The 24650-nt window shown below is 44.6% G+C and overlaps 1 protein-coding gene and 2 pseudogenes across 1 annotated transcript; 2 read left to right on the forward strand and 1 right to left on the reverse strand.

Moving 5' to 3' along the window:
- Positions 1 to 8707: 8707 nt before the first annotated feature.
- Positions 8708 to 10279, reverse strand: LOC149109565 (octopamine receptor beta-2R-like). The gene has a single exon (XM_089294371.1). It carries the CDS (start codon positions 10233 to 10235, stop codon positions 9315 to 9317), a length of 921 nt encoding a protein of 306 aa, XP_089150497.1. The 5' UTR covers positions 10236 to 10279; the 3' UTR covers positions 8708 to 9314.
- A 3573-nt stretch (positions 10280 to 13852) lies between these two features.
- Positions 13853 to 15529, forward strand: LOC149109566 (uncharacterized; annotated as a pseudogene).
- Positions 15530 to 20197: 4668 nt separating this feature from the next.
- Positions 20198 to 22446, forward strand: LOC149109567 (uncharacterized; annotated as a pseudogene).
- The last annotated feature ends 2204 nt before the right edge of the window (positions 22447 to 24650 follow it).

A 24650-nucleotide genomic window follows, 5' to 3' on the forward strand; every position in this document is an offset into this window, starting at 1 on the left:
AATTATTTCCGTTTCTGACTTCTTCGAATTCGATATTAACTTGCCGGAATTGAACTAACCTTCCGCACCATCCTTCTTAGATATCAGTGTATCGCTGGCCAACTACATGGTTGTTGACAGATATTATGGTTTCGTTCGACGATAAGAGAGCTGAGATTAGTAAAACCTACAAAGAAAAGGGTCAATAATTCGAAATCAAAGCAATGTTTTGTCCTTGAAAACTTGTGTAAAGCTTGATTCATCGAGTTTCGCCCGCTGCATTTCCTTATTAGCCAAAAGGAATCATAAACAGCTTACTAATGAGCTATGGCTCTTTCAAAATAACAAAAGTAATTGGCAATATATGGAATTAAGAAACTAGAAGCTTAATGGGAGAAGTAGGGTATGTTTTGCTTCAATGTAAGTGGTAAAAAATAATTGTATTCGTCCCTGTACCAGGACACACTTCCAGCAAATTTTTATTATTTTTTTATTATACTCTTGTTCAACTTACAAATCCAAGATTAAATATGTACTGTGTGGATTTATTTTGTAGACAACGGGATAACACGATTTTGGTCTTGCTCAACTTCCTTGAATGTGCTTAAAGTAAAAGGCAAATTACTTTGCCTCAGACATTGCCACTGGCGATATCAATGTTCAAACTGATGAGAGTTTGAGACTTCTTTCTACCTAGTGCTTAGGTGTTGGATGTAACTTTTATCTGCTCTAAGTGTCCCATCCCTGGGTTCTCAGTACATGTGACTGGCCATGTAAAAGGGAAAATCGGGCTCAATGGAAACAAGGCTTGGTTGAGTTACATGAATGAATGCTTTGGACAAATAATATACCTCATGCTATTTAAAGTGGTTGCAACTAAAATTGCAGATGGAGATGTAAAAACAATTGACTTACATTTACTTGCAAATAATAATTCAATTCCAAAGTATGCTTTTAAAACTGAATATTTGCAAAGTACTGACAAGCACAACAAAAAACCAGCAAAATAGCACAAGAACCATATTCCGGAAACAGCGGCCAACATTAAGTTCACTTATGAATTAGTAAACTGAAAAATTTTGAATGATAGACAGGGTCAATTGGCAATGAATGAATAGCTCATGGTCCTGACCTGCCTTCATTGCATGTCCTCACACCTCTGCTGAAGCTTCAGGTTCAAAGTAAGCTGTGTAAACTAAAGGGAGCTCTTTACCCAGAACAGTGCTATGCAGGTCATTTGAAATATCTGTCAGCTTAAAATTTATTATTTACTACAAGTCCTGTGGTGAACAACACAGTGGTCATGTACTGATATTAACATTTTCTACATTGGCTGTTAAATAACTGTCAAAAGCAGTCTCCGCAGCACTTCCTCGTGTCGACTCCTAATGACTGTGACCAACTGAATTCAGAATAATCTAGCATGTAGCTGTATCCTAGATGATCTATAATGAGATGTTTCGACTGCGATAGCTTAATTGTAACAACATTTTAAAATACAAGTAGATGCACCATATTGAACACGTGCAGTAGCTCTTAAAATTTGGGAAATATAGCAAAGTTAATTCTAAGCCCATAGTCTTTTAAAATACCACCTGGTAATTCAGCATTTGCTTCAAACACATTGGCTGGTTCTGGGTTGACAATTATGCGTAACTATACATATGAAACGTTTATTATTTATTGATGTATAGTCTCCCACTACTACCAACATTCAAAGGAAAACAAGCATAAAGAAGTGGAAGATCAACAATAATCAGCCATAGATGACTGAACAATAACGTCCGATCCAAGAGTAGTAAACCTCTGTTAGAGATAACAATTCAAGACAGGCAGTGATCATGATAGTGAAAATTCATTATAAATTAAATGATATTTTTCATGGACTAGCATTCAAAACAGGATCCAAAAATCTTGAACATCGGCCAAACAAACGGATGACATACGCACTACAAAAAACATAACAAGAAAACATTAAGATGCAAAAGGAACAAGCCGAGCCACAAAATTATACTCTTAAAACAAGGGTAGAAATCAGACAATTACTCCCGCGAAATACCGCGAACATCTGACAAATCAAGGAAAATGCTCCAACTTCAAGTCCTATTTTGACCCTTAAAACGGCGGGGCCCGCCTGGGCCCGCCGGACTCTTCTTAAAGTTCAACTCGCGAACTAAAGTTTCACGCAAAAAATATTGGCAATACTGATCCCTGTTACCCCGCAAACGACCAAAAAAAATACCCATGTCAAGAGCGTGTGATAAACAAACGTTTTCAACATAGCATGATTTCTATTGATTAGTTCTCATGCAAAAATTGCTTACCTGCACTTGAGGCTTGGCAAATAACTGGTCTAGATATTACACTAGCAGCTCCTAGAAAAGGTTCGTTTGATTTTCATGATGAGTGCAGAAATCGGTCGAGAAAAGACAACCTACTCTCCGTTCGTGACGAAAAATGTGTCCGCCATTGCTCCGGCTGAGACGACATATGATTGGTAGAATACTGTCACGTGAACCGTGTCCAACACCGCCTGCTGTCAAGCTATTCATACCTTCATCATGCCACAATTTTGGTTGTGTATCCTCTGAAGTCTCTGGTGAACTCTCATATCCGCGCACTGCGAAACCGAGGCATTTTCGCGGCCAGTTTGAGCAGTGAAGACGTCGACGAGAGGAATCCGCTCAAAGAAGTTTATGCCTTTGTATTAGAAAATCCCGCGCCCTTCTTACAAAACGAAAAGTGGAGAAACATGCTCCGTAGTAATGTTTAACAAGACAGAACCTTAACAATCGTTGCGGATGAAAACATTCTTGCAAACACGCGCGTTGACCCCGGGCAAGTAGGTCAAGTGATACCACTCTTCACCACTTGAGTGTAAACATTAGCGGCGGATAAGTACACTGCTACATGTACTGCTGTTTAACTGGAAATCAATTTAAGTGAAACTGTTGAAACAGTTCCGTCAAAATTGTTTCTAGCAGTTAAGGCAGGATAGCAGAATATGCAATCATGTAGTACAAAGTAAAGGCCAGAGATACACCCATGTTAGCTATTTGTTAGGATTTGGTGAGCTTCTGTGTCAGGTATGGTGGAAAAATAAGGGACTCTAGGTTTCCAAAACTGAAGGTTCTTGAGACATTTTGACAGGACTGGGAGGAATTAATATATTTACAAAAGCAGGAGAAGTTCTTGCCCTGTCCAGTTCTCTGTCAAAAACATCTTTTACATGCATACATTTGTTCTATATGGCTTGTGTTTTAAGCCGATATAACGCACGCTCTGATTTTCTAGTACATTATTTTCATTTACATGGTATATGTCGGTAAAATCGCAAAACATCACGTGTGACAAAAATAAAAAAAAATGAAATGCCTAATTTAAAATAATTTTAAAATACTTAACACTAAAACGAATCTAATTCTTTACTTGAAAATTATTTCCCCGTAATGCCCAGGGGCCAATTACGGGCCTGCTAAAAGGTCCTAAAACAAAGCAAAAAAAAATTAAGAAAACCACAACTTTTTTCCTGAAAATTGTAGCGACTGAAAACGATGATTGAACACTCTGCGAGTGCATTCTATTACCCTGACGAGATAAAATTTTATGAGAATAGAGAATTGGCAAAGTTATATCACAAACGAATTGGTACCGGACAGGACAAAGGAAACAGCCAGGAAGAAACTTAAACTTTCTTCGACGAGCAAAAAAGTAAAGCACAACAAAGAAAACAGTCAGTGAAATTCGGTTAATAAGTTAGTCAATAACAAAATTAGTGTGAAGAAGAGAGCAGAGAGAGCTTGAGAGAGTGGAGAGAGGAATGCACTCTCACCAACTAAATTCCGAATGTATATATGTAAAAGTTATTTTTATTACCGAGAAATGGTCGGGGCGAGGACCTCTATGCCCTAAATTTTTTCTAAGCATTTTTTTAAAATTAGTACTATCTCATTTTTATGGAACATTTCCATAAGTGTAAATACCACACTGGGGAATAACATCTCATTAGGATAATAGGGGCCATGTACCCCCAACCAAAAGCAGTGGCACTAATAAAATGAAATAGCAAATCAAAATCGAAGTAGAGCTTTATTCGCCGACAGGGTTTACATGCGTAATCGTCTACTCGACATTTCGACTACAAGCATTTCACCAAACCGAACTAACAGGACAACAACAAAATAAAACGAGGAAATCTACATTATAAACACAATATGCATATCATTGAATCTGAGTATCAAACAGCAAATCCCTTCTCAATGAAGGATGACCGAATGAAAGAAGGGATAAACAAAATTCGTTTAAGCTGGCAGTGTTAAAGTTTAACAATTATTCACGCTTAAGCATAGATTTGTATTTTTGCCGACGGCTTAATTTAGCTTTGTGGTCATTTCAGTTATCGGCGGTAGCTTTCCCAGTCTTCAACAAAATTAACCTGGAAATTCCCCCAGCATTTCGCCAAACCGAATGAATTGAACTAACAAAACGAGGAAATACTTTGTAATCACAAGATGTAAATATTCACATAGAAACGTCAAAAATAAATTTAGCAAATCCTGTTCGCTTCGGCTTAAAATGGTTTGTTGACCTATCTTGGTTCAAGAAATTTTTGCAGTCTAGGAAGCGGCTGTGCCAACTAGCACAAGGAAAACTTGCCCGGCGGTATTTACAAATACGGTTTTTTTGTTTTTTCAAACGTGAGGGTATAAGTTGAAGACGAAAACCGAGAGCAAACTTGATTTGTTTACAATATGCAACTTACCGCAACAACCTCCACAATGCCACTCACGTGTTATTGTTATGAGCGAAATTAAAACGATGTAATTTGTAAAGTGCCTTACAGCATGGCTTCAAATAAGGAAGACTTTAAAAAGGATTCCTATTGAAAAAAAGCTTATCTCGCCGAGGCAACTTCATAATTTCCATAGCAAACCGGCAGGTATATTTTGCAGGGCGCAGGTTGCAGGTTGCAGGTTGAAATTTAATTATAACTGGAAAACCGCTGGCACTAAAAATAATTTATAACCTATATACTCGCCAGGGGCTCTTACATAAAATAGTTCGCCCCTTTCACATAGTGAAAACACGATGGATCCGTTATAAGTACTTATCGATCGACGCGCTGAGACCGATGAAATCCCTTCAAAGCCATCTGGATGGCCGCTCCACAGATGTTTCCATCGATTCCAGATTTGGCTCGGGTCTTTCCTCGACAACAGAAGATTGCATCACAAATGAAGCAAATAAATAGAGAAATGAAATAATACAAGATTTTAACCGACGGAATATACTAGCACAAGCTCAGTGTGCTTTCAGTTTGGTACTCACAGGAAAGAAACCAAATTGAGCAGATATTTCAGATGATATTTCAGATGTTTCTTCAAAAACAATAATTCATTGCAGGCTTAAAATCATAGGAATATACTCTCCTCCCATCGCTTCGGCCGGTTTGGCACTTAGGTGGAAGCCACCTTTCTGAGCGATTGTAAACAGTGTCATGTAACAGTCACGGTAAATCTACCACCTGTACGTTTCTTTTAAGTGCCAGCGGTTTTCCAGTTATAATTAAATTTCAACCTGCAACCTGCAACCTGCGCCCTGCAAAATATACCAGCCGATACCAAACGCCACAACAAAAGTCACTTACCTCAAGTTGGCAATTCACGTCGGCCAGTGTAAATCTTCCAGGCAAAAACTTGCAGCAAAAGTTGTGAAGACTGAACCGAACTGATCTAATCTTTTCGATAGATCAACGAATCAACCACTTTTTTCCGCTGTGTTTTCTGTTTTGTAATTACTCTAAACACACAGTTCTCTTGTTCGTCACCTGATTTTAATCATGTGACTTTTCTTGCTCGGCTGCGTAGCATCTCGACGCGCGAATTAACTTGGGAAGTTTTGCAGTCGTCGGGTATCTCGTCTCCTTTCTATAGTCCTCGTTAGCTTTGCTTCACGACATTGTTCGGTATTATTTCATCTCCTTTCTCTAGTCCTTGACTCGCTATAATTCACGGCATTGTTCAGTACTGTTTCGCCTCCTTCCCCAGCGCTGGCCCTCTCTCTTTCGCGATCTTCTTCGCTACTTCTTTGCTTGTTAATTCTTGCTTTCTGTTTCTGTTTTTTCATCACGAGCCAGAGCTAACCGGAAGCTAAAAAATTCGTCAGGTCCGGTTGCTATGAGGTGATGTCATTTATCTGTTAGGTTACTGTCATCGCAAGACTTTTGCGGTTCTATTGTGGTTAGCGATAATTGCTTTCAGTGAGAGTAATTGTGTACAAAAGTAACCTGGTTATTTTCAGATATGATCTGGCCACACAATTGATATTTTATAATAAATTTTCATAACGCGGGAATATTGCGCGGTCATATATAAAAAAGACTTCGACTTCGAATGAACCCGTCATCGGTCGTTGAAAACGGACACAAAACGAGATGTGCCTCTGAGTTAGAAGATATGGTGTCTCTCTGACGCATTTGTGCGAAATTGAGCCAGTTTCCAATCGAATTTGCCTCGAGGAGTTAAAGGAGGCGCGTGGGTTTTCTTTCACGGGAAGGGAAACAAAGGAGCTGCCCTGACTATACATTTGGATTGGTTTTCGCTTAAACCATAAAACAGTTGTTGAAAACCAAACGAAACCGCCAGCCACGATTGATTTATACATGAATTTATTCGTCCAAGAACGACGGAGAGAACCAGAAAGTGTTTTCAGCTTGCGCTGCCCGTGACCAACCTCCCAGAGCATCGAATCAAGACAACAGCTTCAAAACTCAACAAGTCAAACGCACCAAGTTAAGTCTTCCGATTAATATTTCATTTATATCATAACTTACACCCATTGTCATGCTTTGAGATTGTATGGGGACTAGATAGCTACTAAAATGTTAAATCACTATTTTCATTCGTGGGTTAGACCCTAGACTGAAGTCCAGTGCACACCAGTTTTCTGAAAGACGAATCCAGATATATAGTAAAATCACCATGTAGCCACATATTATATATCTGCTCTGGTTTGCCCACGCAAACGTCCTCGTAGTATTTCTACGTTACCGAGTGCTACAGGATATTTTACAAAAACCACATAATTTTTCAGTAATGCGTGACACTATAAGAAACAAAAACAACAACAAAATCGTCATTTTTCCGTCGTGCGTGACATTATAGGAACATGTTACATATCCTTTCTGGTTCATCCAGACTGAAGTCCATGCAATACAGTTGCTGAGTGCTTCGGGATATGTAACAAAATCGTCATAGTTATTTTTTCCGTCGTGCGTGACGTTATAGGAACATGTTACATATCCTTTTTGGTTCACCCAGGCTGAAGTCCATGCAATACAGTTGCTGAGTGCTTCGGGATATGTAACAAAATCGTCATAGCGGCAAAGCGGCATTTCTCGTAAAGAAATACATTATGTACTCGAGATTTCTATTGCTGTTGAGATCTTTGTCATAATTTTTGAGATAATTTCCTGACTGCCATAGCATTAACTGATTTTCAAAGTGTCGGCGCACATGATCTTCGAATTCGAATACTAGAAAATTCAGATTATTTTTGGAATCGCTAAGCAACAAACATGTATACAGAGAATGCCCTAAACAAGTTTCAATCAGGCTTTCCGGCGGTGGAATATCTGAGAACATTTCTGACTCTCGGGCAATTGTGGGCTGTTGGGCATAGTCACTTCGCTTACTGAATAACAGTGATAACTGAGATTAGCGAAAACGTTTCATCTATACGTACTCCGTAGCTTTACAAGAGTAAGAAATGTATCAGAAAGTCTAAGTTTTAAACTGGCGTTTGCGACCCAACCTAGAAAACACATTGTTTCAACGTTATTTTTTCTTTTAATCCAAATTTTTCACATCAGTCGCGCGATTTCCCGAATCGTCGACTACTAAAATGTTTTGTATCTTTCTGACACGATGGAATTGTGCTACAGTAAATATAATTTCACACTTTAGGATTATGACACATTCGTGCAAAACTTGACACGTTTTGTGAAACAAAAACGATCACCGACAGGGATATGATTACACTGGAATGTTGTAAGCCACTGGATATCCCGTGGAGTTGTAGGACTAAAAGTTCTACATCTTCACGGGATCCCAGGTCTGTTTTTTGGTTGCTAAGAGCGTCTGGCTCGTTATGCATCAGTGCAACGCCATCTTAAAAACGTTAGATCAACCAAATAGAAATAAAAATAGTTTACTTTTCTTTAAAAATCCCGCCAAAAAAGATGGCGTTCTTCCGTTCCCCCGTTCGTGTTACCGCGAGGCTCCTCTCCACCTCCCCCAGAGTCTGTACGGACGGCGTTCGCTCGCTCGCTCGCTCGTACGGCGACGTCATAACCAAATTATCTAGGCTTGACGAGTTACCAAATTTGCTAAGGAATGGGGCTCCTCCCTGCAGCCCTTCGGACCGCTGGAGCTCCGCTGTAATTAGTTGATCGCTCTTTCCGTAGCTCTCCAATACCTTTGAGGACTTTATACCCATGGCCAATTTTATAAACATCGGTGGCCATTTTATTTAAACTATTCTTTGATTATGTTGAGACAGCACGTTCAGTTGTTTAGGTAGTGTCTCATACGTGGTTGATTTGTCATATGTCACAAAGCGAAGGGCGCGTTTATTGATTTTTTCCAGTTTATTTGAACATCCTGTATCGCAATGATGCCACCTTCACTGTTGCTTAAAGTTTTATGTTCTAGATTCGCACTTTGACATGGTGTAAAACCTTGCACTTCGCTTAAGCGTCGGTACTTTCTAACCTCACTCAGAAGAAATATTTATCTCGTTAATGGTTATATGATTATGTCATGCCACATCAAGTCAAGACTGAGAAATTTAGAATGTAGTTAAGTTTGAAAAACATTTTTAAAACCTGTAAAACCTAAACTTTATTCATAATTTGATGATCTCGGTCAGTTAAGTTATCAAAACTGACATCGTTTATAACATGTTTGTCCATAGCTTTAATGACAGATGTCTTTGCCCTTTCTTTACCTTATAGACCTTGATTTAGAATCAAGATATTAAGAATTCTATTAAGATAAAATGAATGGTTTGAACCTAAGAGTACCAGCAAATCGTTTGTGTGATATTCTCAATGTTGGTAGTCTTGAGAACGTCAATTAGCTTGATGATCCGTAAGTAACAAGCCCGAGAATAAAAACTAAATAAATAAATAAGAAAGAAATGGTAAAAAAAGAAAAAAAAAAGAAAAGAGAAAACAAGCCGCAGTATATAGGGACTGTTAAAAAAAGATTTTATTCTTATCTGAAGTTTGTTAATCACTACATGAATCATTGTATTACAACAAGACTTAAAGACACTTATAAAATCTCATCTAGATTAACAGCTTGAACCTCAGGCTCCGTGTTTGGTTGAGCATTCATTTTTAAGTTCCGTTTTCTACAGAGCACGCATACTGTGCGTATTACTTCCTCTTTGATGTCTCTTTTAAGGTAGGCGTATGCAAACGGATTTACCGCGGAGTTAGCAATCAGGCAGAACTGCTGAATTATCCGGAGGATTTCCGTGTCTTTACATGACGTGGAAAATGTTACACAGATGGCATAATAAACTTCAAATAAATAGCAGAAAATGAAGAAGAAGGCAACGAACAGAATCATTCTCAGAGCGGTGGAACTGCGTTGATTTTCATCCTTTGTCTGATTGGCTCTTCCTTTCCATTTGTCTCTGTTCTGTAATTTTTGCCTTTTAGCAATGATGCTTATGCGAACAACAGCAAATAAAATAAGCAGACATGGAAGGGCTTCAAAGATGACCAACAGTATAGGCAGGCCGTACTTTAATGCTTTTTGTTTACGAACGTAATAGAGTGGAGTGAAAACAACCCCACGCAAAACAGCTGGAAAAAGCCAAGAAAACGTTATCGACATCACCACAACTCTCTCAGACACTTTGGCTCGATGATAAATGGGCGACGTAATTCCAAGATAACGGTCGACTGTCATGGCACACAGATTACAAACTGATGAGTAAATGAAGATCCAACGAAATGATTTCATGAGGCTGGTGTGACAGGAAAACCAACGCTCACAGAAAAACAGAGGAGGATACAAACTTAATCCCACAAGGAAATCAGCGATAGCAAGAGAAATGATGAACCAGTTGAGCTTGCTTGAGCGCAGACGTTTTCTTGAGACGATGATGATTATTATGAAACCGTTGCCAAACAACGTTGTTATGGTCAAAATCCAAGCAATAATCTTGAACAAGGTGGGAGACATCTTTTTTAACGTATCACGGAGCTTGTTTGCAGCGAAAGCTATAGCTAGAGATCTTCCCGGATGTCGAACAAATATGCAGATTAAGAACAGTTGAAGCTTAATCAAGCAGTTTCATTTTTGTGGTTTCGAAACCTCCTTTTATGGCAGTGTCACATTTATTTTATGGCCACATTTGGTTAACAGAGCAATAGATTTGAATCTATTTAAATAATAACATCAGGTTACATTTATAGAGCGTTTGACTCATGTGACCAAATATGGCATTATTTGTTCGCCATCTGGAGCCCTTCCCTTATCTTAGTTCTAAAAAGGAGCTATTTTCAAGAGAAATTTGTTTCGTTTCGGATATAATTAGTTTGTTTGGAAATCCAGGGAGACCTAGCTATAGAAGACGTTGCACGAGAAGATGGATGCCATTACTCATTATTACATTAATGAATAACTATTTGTCGCAGGGTTGTTTTGCAATGTAGTAACTTTATTAAAATGCTACGCTTGGGATAACAGCGATTTAGTAAAGCGACCGTTGCTGACGTCATTGTTTGCTCGTTAACATACGAAGTTGCACCGAGAAGGCATCATGCTGGCTATGAATTGACTCCAGACGTTCCATGCAGTATTCAAAGAGAAACTGGATTTCAAAAACCACAAAATGTCTACGTGGTAAAAGTGTTAGTGTGGTAGTCATTCGTTCCTTGTAAAATTTTGAGTTTTTACACCCGCTTCGCACAAAAGGCATTCAGTATCTGGATCAGATTCCTTGGGGCAGTGAATGTTGTTAGCCCTTTCAATTTTCAGAACTGAAATTTTTTGTAGCTTGTTCAGAAACTGAAACGCTTATGCTAATAAGGGAAATATTATAAACAAAGATTTCCCGATATGGAAACAGATTTCTTAAAGCAGTGAATGATGCTCGCCCTTTCAGTTTTCAGAACTGATATGTTTTGTACCTTGCTTAGAAACTGAAACGCTTATCTTAATAAGGGAAATATTGTAAACAAAGATTTCCTCATATGGAAACTAAGCACTGCAAGTGTCGTTTAGTTTAAAGCTAGTAATAGCTTTCGGTAAAGCGGTCCCCGTTTTCTTCTTTTTACTTTGTGAACTTTAGTTTTTGCTCCGAGGCGTGCAGGGTTGAAGACCTTCCCGTCATATTGAACACGCAAACAGGATCCCTTCATCAGCTGACCTATAAGAGGGTTTCAGAAGGACAGAAAAAGAGATATTAAAGAGTGTTGGAACCAGCGCAGAGCCTTATTTCACGCCTCTGTTGAGGCCCAATGCCTCAGACATGCTTCCATCATATCATATAAACTAAATGACCCGTAATGCTATAACTTAGGCAATTTATCATGAATATGATCCAAACAATCAACTAATTGAACAGTAATATATAGGGAGTCACACAAATACCATTTCGCAGAGGAAGGAGCGTTTAGCCGTTTTACAACCCCCAGCTTTAAGTCTGTCCGAACCGAGCTTGTGAGGTTCGGTGACTCCCTATATACTACTTACAACAACGGGGAGGGAGGGAGAGCCACCAATTAGAAACAAGCGAGCCCGCTGTTATACCGCCCGAGCAGCAATGCCTCGAGCAACAAACAAGTGCGCGTGGCTGATGCGGGGCCGGAAAGAAAGCTGTCAACTTTCCGAGGTCATTCAACGCCTCCCTCCAGAGCTCCGTGAGATGATTCTCAAGGAGTATATTGAAACCAAAATAAAGGAAAAAAAGGAAATGGGGTGGGACAAGGTACACGAGAATATTTTAAAACTACCATTCTGTGAATTCAAGCAGCAAATTGTGCGAATGGTAATTTGCGTTGAATATCCGGACTGTTATTTCGAGGGTTGTTGTTTCCCCTGTTTCGAAATGGAGGGAACTATTCATAAACCCTCAGTAAGCCCGCCGAAGGAGCCAAAACTTCTCATAGAAGAAGACATCGATTACAACAATTTTTTTAGAAATATGCTCCTGGAATGGTTACAATTGGCACGAGTGGTTCCTTCATGGTGCGGAGAGTTAGTGAAAAACATCATCAGCATCCGCCTCAACCATAGCAGCGACGACCTCGCGCGTAATATCACGAGCCTCTTTTTGCCGCTCAGGTGTGAAACACTCGTGGGCGAGAAGCGCAATCAAGTGGAAGCAGACGAGCATGTTTTTCTAATATGCAAACAGAACCGTCTGTTTCTAAAAATCAGTTCGAAGGGGAGGGGTTCAGTTCGGTTTAAGTCTGCCGCGGTGTAAAACAATCATCTGTTGTTTATAAGACTAAGAGATAGTTTTGTGTTTTTTTCGCTCGAAATTTAGTTCAAATTTGTGCTTCAATCCGCAAGTTTTTTTTCTATATTCTTCCCGAAACTGGGCTCGAACCTGGTTTCTTATTTCTTCAATATCTGGCTGGATTGGATTCGTTTGTATTCGCGCAAAGTTTGAGCGTAAAGCCTCTTTAAGATGGCGATATTTCTGGATTTCACCTGTGATCAGTTGAAACTCCGTGTCAGAAACGCGATTATCATTCAGAGCTTGTGAGACGGAGAGGTTTATCGAGTCATGTTTCCCGATAGCCAGAGAATGGATTTTCGAGTGCTTATTAACTTTGCGTTCAAGCTTCTTGTTGACAACGGATAGGCCAGTGGAAACTGTGCCAGATAAAGCCGCTATCCCGGCAACAGGCGCGCCGACAACAATTCCAACCCCAGTGAGTGATGTTGCAACGGCCCCAGAAGACAGAGCTGCCGTGACGGCACCAAGGCCAACCAGGGAATAGTGAAGCGCTTTCCGGGCTTTTTTATATTTTTTCAACACAAGCCTGTAATGCTCGACCTCAGCAGAGATTTCTTTTTCAATTCTACTTATCTCAGTTAGCCGGAAATTCTCGGCATTTGTTGTTTCGGGAAGGCTTGGATAGCTTCTTCTCTTATTCTCGGTAGGAGGAGCGGAAGGTAACACATTTGCCGAAGACATTGTATATGTAAAGAAATTTAATTTAACTCCAATTCAAAAAGAAGCGGGAAGCCCTTGAAATCAAAGAGTTCGCCATTCTCATCTTTGACACTAATGGTGATGCTATTTATAAACTCGTTTGTAGAGCAGTCTCGCAAAACATGTTGCGGAGAACCCTGGTAGCTTACCTTTTCAAAAGGCTTACCTTTCACATCAAGCAGGGCTAAGACATCTGACTTTTTGCCGTTGAACAGATTCTGTCCTGTGTCGATCAAATCACAATGAATGAAATATGTCGTTGGAGATGTAAGCTTTTTTACGAGTGTTTTAATGGTCAACTTCGGCTTAACACCAAGAAAATTCGATAAATTTGTGTCAAGAACAACTTCCTTCAACCCTGTATTTTTGATTTGAAGCATGCCACGAGGTTTATTCATTTTAGTTTCCAGATTATAGCCGATTTTGGTGAACATACGGGCTATTTTTTCTGCCAAGCTTTCTAAAGTGTAATGCCCTGGTAAGAAAATAGCGGTGGCGGAGTCAGTCAAGGTTGCTGTTCCTCTTTTTTTCAAATTGTCCCAGCTGTTGAATAAACTACAAGAAATGAGTTTCATGAAATGTACTTTTGGTATCGGCTCTTCAAAATAGATAGTCCCTCCGTTCTCTTGTGTGACAATAGTGAGAACAACCATTTTATATTCAACAAACAAAATTGTGTTCAAATACAATGCCGAATGTGTGGAAAAATCCCGAGCTTGTGATAGAAGCGGCAGTCGCCAAGGAAAAGGCGTGGAAAAACTTTTTAAACCACTTCCCCAAAGCGGACAAAAGCCGGTTCATTTCGCAAGAAAGAATCGACGAGAAAAACCACGCAACCGCCGAGGTGTTTTTCAAAGAAAGCGAAGGCTCGTTACAAAGCGTCTTCGGCTCAGACAGGCGGTATTGGAGCGCGGAAATGAAAAAAGCGCTCGGTTTGGGAGACAGCGGGGTTTTTCCTCATCAATTGTCGCCACTTGGTTCAAAAGTTTCTCTGCCCATCCTCGCGGAACCTTTCGACGGCAAAGCACCAAGCTTGAAAAAAATATTCAACGACGCAATCAAAATCTATGTCACGCCTGACCAATATTTCACGACAAAATTCCGAGAAATATTTCAAAAAACCAAACTGAGGCACTCGTCTGGAACCGAATCAAAACACTGGTTAGGAGGGCCTGACATGAAATATTGGCCGCAAAAGCTCAACTTTGCGGTTTTCTGCGCGACACAGGGGTGTGGAGTTTCTCGAGAAATCTTTGACAACGGGATGGATCTCCTCCCGCAGATAAGAGCTTTCTACAAATTCCACGTGTATTTCACGGTCAGGCGGATTTTGTACCAGCTAGGAGGTATTCAGAGCATAAGCGCTTTGCCCGGAGACCCGCCGTTCAGCCAAATGAACAAACATTATGACGTCGCTTCGTACAAAAGGCTATGCAACGAGTTCGGTATAGACCCCTCGAGCGATTTCCGCTACACGCACGGTGAAAACCACGGTCTAGGAAGTATTTACGTGTACGCGTCAGGCGCGACCAAAACTGACCATAAATACCCGGGATGGAACAAATTCAGCGATGAAGGTGGGAAAGCGATAAAAGGGAACCTGATTTATTACATCGAGCCGGGGGCCGTTTCTTATGCCCAAGCGGACTGGTTCGCGCCAAACACAGCATCAGGTTTGAGGCAGGCGGGCTTGGCGCGAATAAATCAGTCAATCGAGGCTTTCGTTTATTGCATCCTGGGCGCGCAAGTCAACGTCCGCAGCAGCATTCTCGGCTCGGGTGGCCGCGCGAGAGAAGCCCAGAGTGAGTTTCTTGTTCTGGTGGAAGACGCGATCAGACAGCCTGACCTGGCCGCGAGCGTGCAAAGGTACCAGCTCTCGGTGGATCAAGCGAAGGTCAGGCTCAATCTAGCTGTAGCCCCCATGGCCTGGCTAATGCCCGCGCAAATGATAATCAACACCCAAAGCACAATCGGTTACAGCAATAAGCTGAAACAGGCGGTCTCGGGGATGAAACTTGGGGTGAGCAACGAGGTAAACCCGGACACAAAAAAAGCTGCGCTCAAACTAATGGCAGGCGGCCCGTCAAAAATTAACCCTCCCAACAGCCCTCCGTCAAACCTGATACACAAAGCCGCAACAGCCGAATCAAGGAAACCAACTTCGACCAAAACTCAGCAAGCATAGCCGACGGCAGAAAAAATAGAGCCCAAGGCTCCAGATAAAACACTGCAACGCGAAATTTACAAAACGGCGGTAATTGTCGGTGTAGTTGGATTATCGGCTTTGCTGTTCATGGCTTGGCGGTAAAGTTAACGCTGCTTCTTAAAATATTGTTCGAACAAAAATACCACCACGGCAAGAATAAGCAGCCAGGTATGCTCGGCCACAAACCGGATGGCTTGGCCCGCAGCTTTGAAAAGGAAGCTCACAATCAAGCCAATCAGCCCGGGCAGCAGAGAACCAAGTTTCGCGGCAATATCTTTGAGGCCATTTCCCAAAGCTTTGCCGGTGGCTTTCAAACCTCTGGTGAGGGCCCCGATGACAGCTCCGATTGTGGTCCCTGTAGCAAGAAATATTGCTGTTACCGTCACTCCATATTTTTTGAAGATCTCTTTGACCCTTTCCAAGAGAGTCCGCCCCCTTTCCCTTTCCGCGATATGAGTTTGCAAACGCGCGAGCTCCTCGTTTCTTTCTGCCACCCTCTCTATTGCATCTTCTTTTTCGGAGGACGAGGCATTCTCATCTTGGATGATTGCCTGGTCTTCCTCGTTTTGGCGCTGCAGCTCGCTTTCCCGCTCTTTCAAGTCGTCCAACGGTTTTGTTTGGTTGAGCCTTTCTTCCATGGCGTTTGTTTCACTTTCTTTTGCAGCGAGGCTGGCCCTGAGTCTGTCAACCTTGGTTTTTTCTTTTTCTACGTTTCTTGCTTTTTTTGTAAGCGAGTCCAACTCTTTTTTCTTGTTTTTAAGATCGCTTTGATAGTTCTTATTCAGTTCTTTCAGCCTACGCAGCTCTGCTTCACTTTCAAGATTCGAACCTTCTTTATCCTGAATGCAATCAATCTTAGCATTAGTTTGCTCGATTTTACGTCTAATATTTTCCACTTCTTTTGTTTCATTTCTCTGATGGTGTCGCGGTCTTCAGCTATGATGTCTTCAGCTCTTGGCCCCAGAGCTGTTGAGAATTTGTCTATGAAAGATTTTTGTAAACCCTTTTCGCCACTCAGGAAAATTTTGGACTCACCACTCTTTGGCCCCAAGGAAAAAATCTCAGTTTCTTTACCTGATTTTTTGCTGAAAGCAATTGGGTCTATTTTACCGAATTTAACATTCGGGCGCCATCTTCTGATTTTTTCTTTTGCCCTTTCAAGCAAGGCTGGTTTGTCATCGGAATGTGTAAAAGGCTCGAGCAAAGGGATATCTTCTAAATTAATAAATGATGTCTCGGCGTAAGAAGTGTCAGGCAGGCCGGACTGCTCGTGATGCATAGTACGCATTTCCGTTTTTTCACCCACTTGGTAGGGGTCGCCAGGTTGGTAGGGAGTGGATGCCGCGCCTGGCTGAAAAGGTTGGGTTCTCTCAACCTCTTGTTTCTCATCATCGGCATCCTCGTGGTCAACCTCATTGTCAAGGTCCTGGTCTTTGTAGCCAAATTCGCCGCCGCCTTCCACCATAGCAATGTATTTCAAGCCGTTATTTTTTAAATTAGAAAATAATCGCCGGCGTATAATACAATGTCAGTTCCAGAGAACCTTCGCCCAAGTTACAACAAAAAGACATTGCACGGAATGCAGGCCAAGCGCGAGGTCAATCGGATCACCTTTACCCCCTCTGAAGCCAACCCCGGCAACACGCTGTATGTTTCCTTGCCCAAGCTGAACGATAACGAGGTTCTGGTGCCGGGCTCGCTGGCGCTTGTCTTTGACATCGACCTTTCTGGAGGGCACGCCAACAACTTCCTTGTTCAGAACGTCACGCGGGCGCTCGTCGACAGGTTGGTCGTGAAGTTTGCGGGAACTATCCCGCAAGACACGGTTGGGTATGACATCTACAAAACTTTCGAAGACCTTTTTCTTTCGCAGGAAGAACGCGACAACAGGATTCTCGAAGAGATTCAGAGCGAGGATCTATGCAAGATCCGCTCGGACGCGGGAGACAAGAAAACCTCGGGCGTCGACGCTGAAAAAAAGCTGGACGAGGTTTACGGAAAATCTCGACCAACCATGGCGTTTTCTACCCCCAGGCCCTTTACAACGACCTCACGTTCGAAGTGAAACTTGCTGAAGCAAAACACGTGGTCATGGGCTCCGACACAACCCAGCTGAAATACAAGCTGAAAAACATCCAGCTCGAGTACAAAATGATCCGCAGCAAGACTCTGGCAGACGAGGCGAGCAGCGTTTACTCCAGCGGCAAAAAGTTCACTTTCGACCACGTGATGCATGACAAAGAGGTGGCCTTCAAAAAAGGCTCTGACACGAGGATCAACATCGAAGTCAACGCCCAGAGAAGGTCGCTCAAAGCCCTCCTCCTCCTGTTTGTAGAGCCGTATACTGCGGGCGCCAGAGATTCAGAAAAATTCATCTTCCCGGATCTGTCGAAAGTCAGCGTAACGGTCAACGGCGCGCCCAACATACTTTACAATAACGGCATCGAAGGCAAGGACATGCGGGAAGAGGCCCGCAACCTGTTCCTGAAAGAAAAAAAATAAAACCGAGCACATGGATATGAGAAGTTTTACACCGCTGATAAGTTCGGGCTTGTGATTGACATGCGCTCCATGCCGCACCAAGAAATGCACGGCAGCGGCACGCGGATTGTGAACAGTACGGACGGGGTCCAGCTGGAAATTGAGCGGAAAGCCCAAGGCTCAGATGACGTGAAATGCCACGTATTCGTCATCTCCGACTCCCAGTTCAACCTTTTAGACAGAGAGCTGGAATCTGTACAGTTTTAATATAACATGGACCCAGGCAAGATTCCATTCAACGCTCTCATCGTGGGGCCGACCAATTCAGGCAAATCAAAGTTTGTGGTGGATCAGATCTACGGCACTTTCCGCTTCAAGTTCGACTACATCGTACTCATCTGCCCGACATTCGCGCACAACAAGACCTACCACAGAATTGGTGAAAAGGATCCAAGAATGGATGTGATAGTATGCGAGCAGCATGACGTGGAAATGTGGTTGAAGATCGTGAGATGGCTTTTCGTGGGCACCAACACGCTCATAATCCTCGATGACTGCACAGCCTCCAAAGACGTGAAAGGGCGCACTGGCGAGCTGGTGAATCTCGCCTTTTCTGCCCGGCATATGGACATCAGCGTTTGGGTGCTGACCCAGAAGATGACCGGCATTACAGCCTCCTTCCGGGAGAACGTGGCGGCGATCGTTCTCTTTTACACCCCCTCGGCCAAGACCACGAAAGCGCTCTTCGATGATTACGCCGGCGAGAGTAAAGGCCGGCGTTTCATTCAATGGCGCTTCATCAAAGGTCTGGAGAGAAATCTCGAACCAAAATTTATGGAGAGGATACGTGAAAAAGTAAGCACGTCGTTTTATCTGAGACATGTTTTCTCGTATCAGTTGCGCAACATTGAGGATGGAACGGTGATTGTGTACTACTCGAACCCCAAGGGCTCAACCTGGTTCAACAAACAGGAAGACGCGGGAAAATGGCTTAGCCGCCAGGAAGAACTGCGTCTTGACCTCGAAAGAGCCGAAAGGCCCCACACAAAGTGGGTGTTTGAAGCCTTTTTCAACGTTGACCTAAAGGTTGTGCTTGACAGGCAGCCTTTGGTGGGAACAGGGCCTTTGCCTGACTGGCTGCGCAACCTTGCCCATAGCCGGGCGATGGCGGCGTTGGACACGTATAACGACAACCTGTGCCTATGGCGGTGCATCGCTGTGTACCAAGGGGCGCGCACAGACCGTTGCACAAAAGAAGCCCGAAGTCTCGCCCAGAGTTTCTACAAACTCAATACCATTCCAGAAAACTTCGCAAAAACGTCTCTTGATGAGTTGGAAAAGGTCGAAGCCCATCTGAATGAGGGCTCACCGGTCTCATCTTGGCTTGGAATTCGCGCCTACGAGCCTGAGCGTCTGGAAGACGGAGAAGTGGTTTGGCTCTTCAGAATAAACCCGAACCCCAAGCTCAAAAACATTTTGACGATAGGTGTCTACGAAGGCCACGCTTTCTTGATAAAAGACACCGCAAAGTTGGCGAAAATCTATGCATGCACGCATTGCGGGCAGAGATTCACAAAAGTTTGCAATCTACAACCGCATCACCAAACCTGCGGCGCGGGAAAAACGGTAATACATTGCCCGGGGACAAAAGTGGAAGCCTCGCAGACAGCTTTCGAGAGAGTGATGTACCCAAACAGCAAAGCATCCAGACAAGCGCTGCTTTGGCTGGAGCGAGAAGCGAAGCAACGGGGCATCAACATCCACCACGCAATGTGCGGGCATGGGGGCGAGAGATGGCTTCCGCGAGAAGGCGGAGCAATGAAGGTCTCGCCTGTTGACGGCTACAACCACGAAACGAGGACGGTATTCCAATACCACGGCTGCCCCTTCCACGGATGCCCAAAATGTTTCCCGCATCGAGAAGAAAGGCCTGTTCGCGGGAAAACTTGTGAAGAGCTGTACCAAGCCACTCTGAACCATACAGCATTTCTGCGGGAGCGCGGCTACGAAGTAATCGAGGCCTGGTCTTGCGAAGTTGGTTATCTTAAGGGGGAACTCCCGAGGAAGCAAACGAAAACTAACCCGCACGCGATCTTGTATGATTTCGAGTCATACGGCGACATAAACTATCGGAAAGAGCGGACAGGAGCGTTAACGATAGAAAACGCGCACGTACCGATCTCTGTGAGCGTTGGGGACACTCTTGAAAGGGTGCCCACCCACATCTGCGAAAGAAACCCCGCGAAGCTGGTACCCAAGTTCATGAAAGAGCTGGAGAGACGCGAGAAAAACATCCAGGACCAGGTGCGAGCGGAGTTTGTGCCAGAAGACATGCGCCTGCTGCCGAAAGAACAACAGCGAAAGATCTCTGAATGGTGCAACCAAGTTCCTGTCGTGGGCTTCAACTCAGGATCTTACGACCTGAATCTGATCAAAAACCACTTCGCCAGCACTCTTGCCGAAGTATCAAAAAAGTCAGAGTGGCCAAGAAGGGGAACAAAACTATGTTCCTGCTCACCTGGGGGGCCCGTTTCCTTGATATCATCAACTACCTTGGCCCGGGGACGAGCTACGACAAATGGGTGAAAGCCTACGGAAGCACGTCGGTGAAATCCTGGTTTCCCTACGAATGGTTCGACACACCCGAAAAGCTTGATTTCCGCGGGCTCCCAAAATAGGAGGCCTGGTATTTGAAGCTAAAGGGCGGATAGGTTCTCACAAGGAAAGAGTGGGAGGGGTGCCAGCGGGTGCTCAAAGAAAAGGGGATGCAGACCTTCGCAGACTGGCTGCGTTATTACAACAATCTTGATGTGGCTCCCGGCCTCGAGAAGATCGAAAAGATGAAAAGCTTTTACACCGAAAAGGGTATCGACATTCTGAAAGACGCGGTGAGCATGCCAGGGGTGAGTTTGCACTATTTGCTCCGTGGGGCGGTCGAGCGCGGCGCAGACCTTTACAGCCCGGGCAGAGAGGCTTACGAAATGCTCAAAGAAGCTGTTGTCGGGGGGCCGAGCCTGGTCTTCACAAGACGGTACGAGGTTGGCGTGGCACGGATAAGGTCCCACCAAAGCGATGAACCGCGTCTTTGCAAAAAGATTCTCGGTCTAGACGCAAACGCTCTTTACCCTTCGACCATGCTCAGAGAAATGCCTTGCGGGAAGGAAAGGGTCAAGCACTATGACGACGAGTTCCAAGCGGAGGCGGCGGTGGTTCTGATTCGCCGGTTGAAAGCCGGGGAGTGGTTCGGCTTCGCCGAAGTCGATATAGAGATTCAGAACCCCTTGCGCCCAAAGTTTGAGGAGATGTGCCCTTTCTTCTACAACAAACGCGTTCCCGCCAAAGCTGTGCCGAAACATATGGAAGAGTACTTGGCAAGAACAGGCAGACAGCGCGGAGACGGGAGAAAGCTTGTGGGGGCGCTGTCCGCAGAACGACTGCTGGTGTACGCCCCTCTGCTGTTGTGGTACGTGAACCACGGGGCGGTAGTCACGAAGATTCACAGAACAATCGACTACCAATCGGGCAAGATCTTTACCTGGTTCGTGGATCAGGTGACGGAGGCGTGCCGGACAGGAGACGCGGACAACAGCAAGGCGCTGCTCGCAGAAGTGTTCAAACTCCTCGGAAACAGCGCTTACGGGAAACTGATCGAAGCGCTGGAGCGGCAAACGAACGTGATATACACGAAAGACGAGAAGGTTGTCGACAGAGCGCTGCGGAGCGCGTATTTCGAAGACCTCGACGAGATCGGGCAGGCCTACGAGCTGGAAAGCCGTAAGCCCCGGATTACAATCAGACGGCCGTTCCAGATTGGAATCGCTGTCTATCAGCTGGCGAAGCTGCGGATGCTGGAATTCTACTACGACTTTCTCGACAGGTACGTTGACAAAAGAGATTTCGAGCTGATCCAGATGGACACATACAGCAACTACATGGCAATCTCCGGCGAGCGGCTCGAAGACATTGTCCGGCCAGAGTTGAAAGTAGAATTCGAGGCGGAAAAAAATCAGTGGCTGCTTGGGACAAGTGGAGCGGGCGCATCCCAGGCCTCTTCAAGCTTGAGTTTGAGGGCCGCCGGATGATCGCACTCTGCTCGAAGTGTTATTACGCCGACGCTGGAGAGAGGGGTGAAAGAAAGAAGTTTAGCACGAAGGGGATGTCGAAAACGCAGAACGAGCTGACGTGGCAGCGGTTCGAGGAAGCGCTGGAAGGCTGCAAGGATATGGCGACCAACAGAGGTTTCAGGATGCGGGACGGACACATGGTCACTTACGAGCAGCAGAAGCTGGGGCTGAGCGTTTATTACGACAAGCGGTGGGTGCTGCCCGACGGGATACATACCGAACCAATCGAATTCCACCTTTAGTTCACGTCAGCCGGAGGAAGAGTAGTTTTTGGAGGGACAACGAGAAGCTCTTCACGCAGGAAGCCGCGCTTGGGACCGTCGCGCAGATACTAGAGAACGGGTTGATCCGGTTTGATGAAAGACCTTTCAACGTTGTAAACTTTCAAAGACCAGATGGGGTGTGTGGCTCTTTTCACGCACCCTTCAAGCTCGCCGAGCTGGTAGAGATAACGAACTTGGACAAGAGAGGGGAGTAAGTTTTCGTTTTTCCCGAAAGGCTTTGAGTAAGGTGTCGAGGGCCTTGCGTAAACAGATTTTTCTTTGATGGCGACGGCGGGTTTCTTGCCGATAAGGCTTGTCACCTCGTTGTTCAAAGCCGAAACAACTTCAGGAAGTATTTTCACCCAGGCAGTGGACCGCTGCCCCTCAGGGAGTCGCATTTCCACGGCGTACTGGCGGCCGAACAAGCGCTCAGCCAGGGTGCGGTTGAAACGTTCGACAATGGCCTGGTCGCGGTGAATGTCAACGCGCCCGCGCCGGATAAAGGTTTTGTGCTTGTCCATCTCTTTCCTGACAGCGCCCATGAACTCGCGCCCGGGGTCAACCTGCAGCATTTCAGGCCATTTGAGAGACGAGCGCTTGCAAATCTTCTGAAAGGCCTGGGCGACCTCATCGGAACTTTTCGAAGTCAGGGGTTTGGCCTCTTTGTAGCGGCTGGCCACCTCTACAACAGTCAGCGCGTATTTGAAAACTTTGTGGCCACGAGGGAGCTTGTCGTGCGGCAGAAAAAGAAGGTCCGCCTGGTGGACCTTGTTGGGTGTGGGAACGTCGAATTTCGGCCGAGGAATTCGCTTCGGCGCGGGGAGAAATATCTGCCAGAGCGCTTGCCTTATCAGCCACTTTTTTGCGGTTTCTTCAGGAACCTTGGCGGCCTCGGCTAATTTTTTTACCGCGGCAATCCCTTTCCACTAGCCCCCGGGGCCGTAGTATATCTTTGCGAGTTTGGCGTCCATATAAGTGAGGCGTAAAAAAGTTTAAAGGAACCGGAAGGCGGTGTAGCCCAGAACGAGCGCCCCGGCGCCCAAGAACATGAGTTCACCGTTTTTCTGCTGCTCGCTTGGCTGATAGAAATCTGAGAACTTGGGCTCTTTGGGGGGTGTCATTTGTTCGTCAGGATGCGCCTGGTTGTAGAGTTTGAAGGCATAGTCCGTGTTGGTGAAGTTCTGCTTGGCCTCCGCCTTTGTTTGCGAGTTGGTCGCAATCCAGTCAAGAAAATGGGTGCGGTCGCGCATGTAAGTGGCGTAAGCCGCTTGGTAGGCCTCGAGAGCTTTGTCGTGGCCCTTTTTCCTTCAAGTGCAGCTTTTTCGCCCCCGCCAAGGTACTTCGCCAGATAATTGCCCCCGGTAAAAGCAGCAGCGTTAACCAAAACCCCACCAACCATGATCGCGATGCTCGCCATGGTGCTATATTGCAGAGCCTTTTGTTCAAATCATTATTCACGCGCTATCGGGAGGATTTTTTGGTCCTCGAGGTACTTTTTTAGCACAATGCCGCCCGCCATGACGGCGGTGAACTTCACGTAATTCATCGCGCTGCTGCTGGGATCAGAAGTAAAATTCTCTTTTACAACCATTTTTGCGGCCCAGCCGATGCCCGCGGCTAAGCCTGTGAGAGTAGCGGCTTCCATGAATGTCTTAACAAGCTTGTTGTCGGACATGATAGCGGTTGATATAAGTAAAACCAAAAGTTCAAAACAAATTAATCTGTCTTTTCTTCTTCATCCTCGCCATCCTCGCCATACAGTGTTGCACGCAAAAGATCGCGGACTGTATGAAAAACCTTTACGTTGAAGTCGTACCACAACAGCCCGATACCGAAAATTGCTGCTGAAGAGATAAGAATTTGGGGAACGTCAACCTTCTTCATGTTTATCTACAACTGGTGAAAGTTTAAATAATTTTTTTCAAACCTTTTGGATGTGTCGCTCGAGCAGGTTCTGGCTCAGGCGCGGGCTCCGGCGCGGCCTCCGGCGTTTTTTTGTCGAATGCGACCTTGGCGATGCCCTTGAGCTCTTCCCGTTTGTAATAAAGCCCTACCAGTGAAACGACTATGCTGCCAACAGCAAGCCATTGGGTGGTGCTTAGGCCGCTATTTTTCTCCCCGCTGCACTTTGGGCTTTCGCCTTCTGTTGTCGGGGCTGGCTCAGGGGCTTTCGCGAGATAAGCCTCAGCTGCTTTTTTCTGTTGCTCCCGGGCCAGCCGCGTTCTTTCAGCAACCATTTTTCCAGCGGCCACACGCTTGGGATTTTTTACGCGAGTAGTTGGAGTTGTTGCAGTTGGAGTTGTCGCTTGCTGTGTGATATCGGCGGCAGGTGCTGCCTGGGTCTCGCCCTGCGTA

This window comes from Orbicella faveolata, unplaced genomic scaffold (genome assembly GCF_042242905.1).
Source record: "Orbicella faveolata isolate gen_17 unplaced genomic scaffold, um_ofav_v1 contig_25, whole genome shotgun sequence".
Lineage (NCBI taxonomy): Eukaryota > Metazoa > Cnidaria > Anthozoa > Scleractinia > Merulinidae > Orbicella > Orbicella faveolata.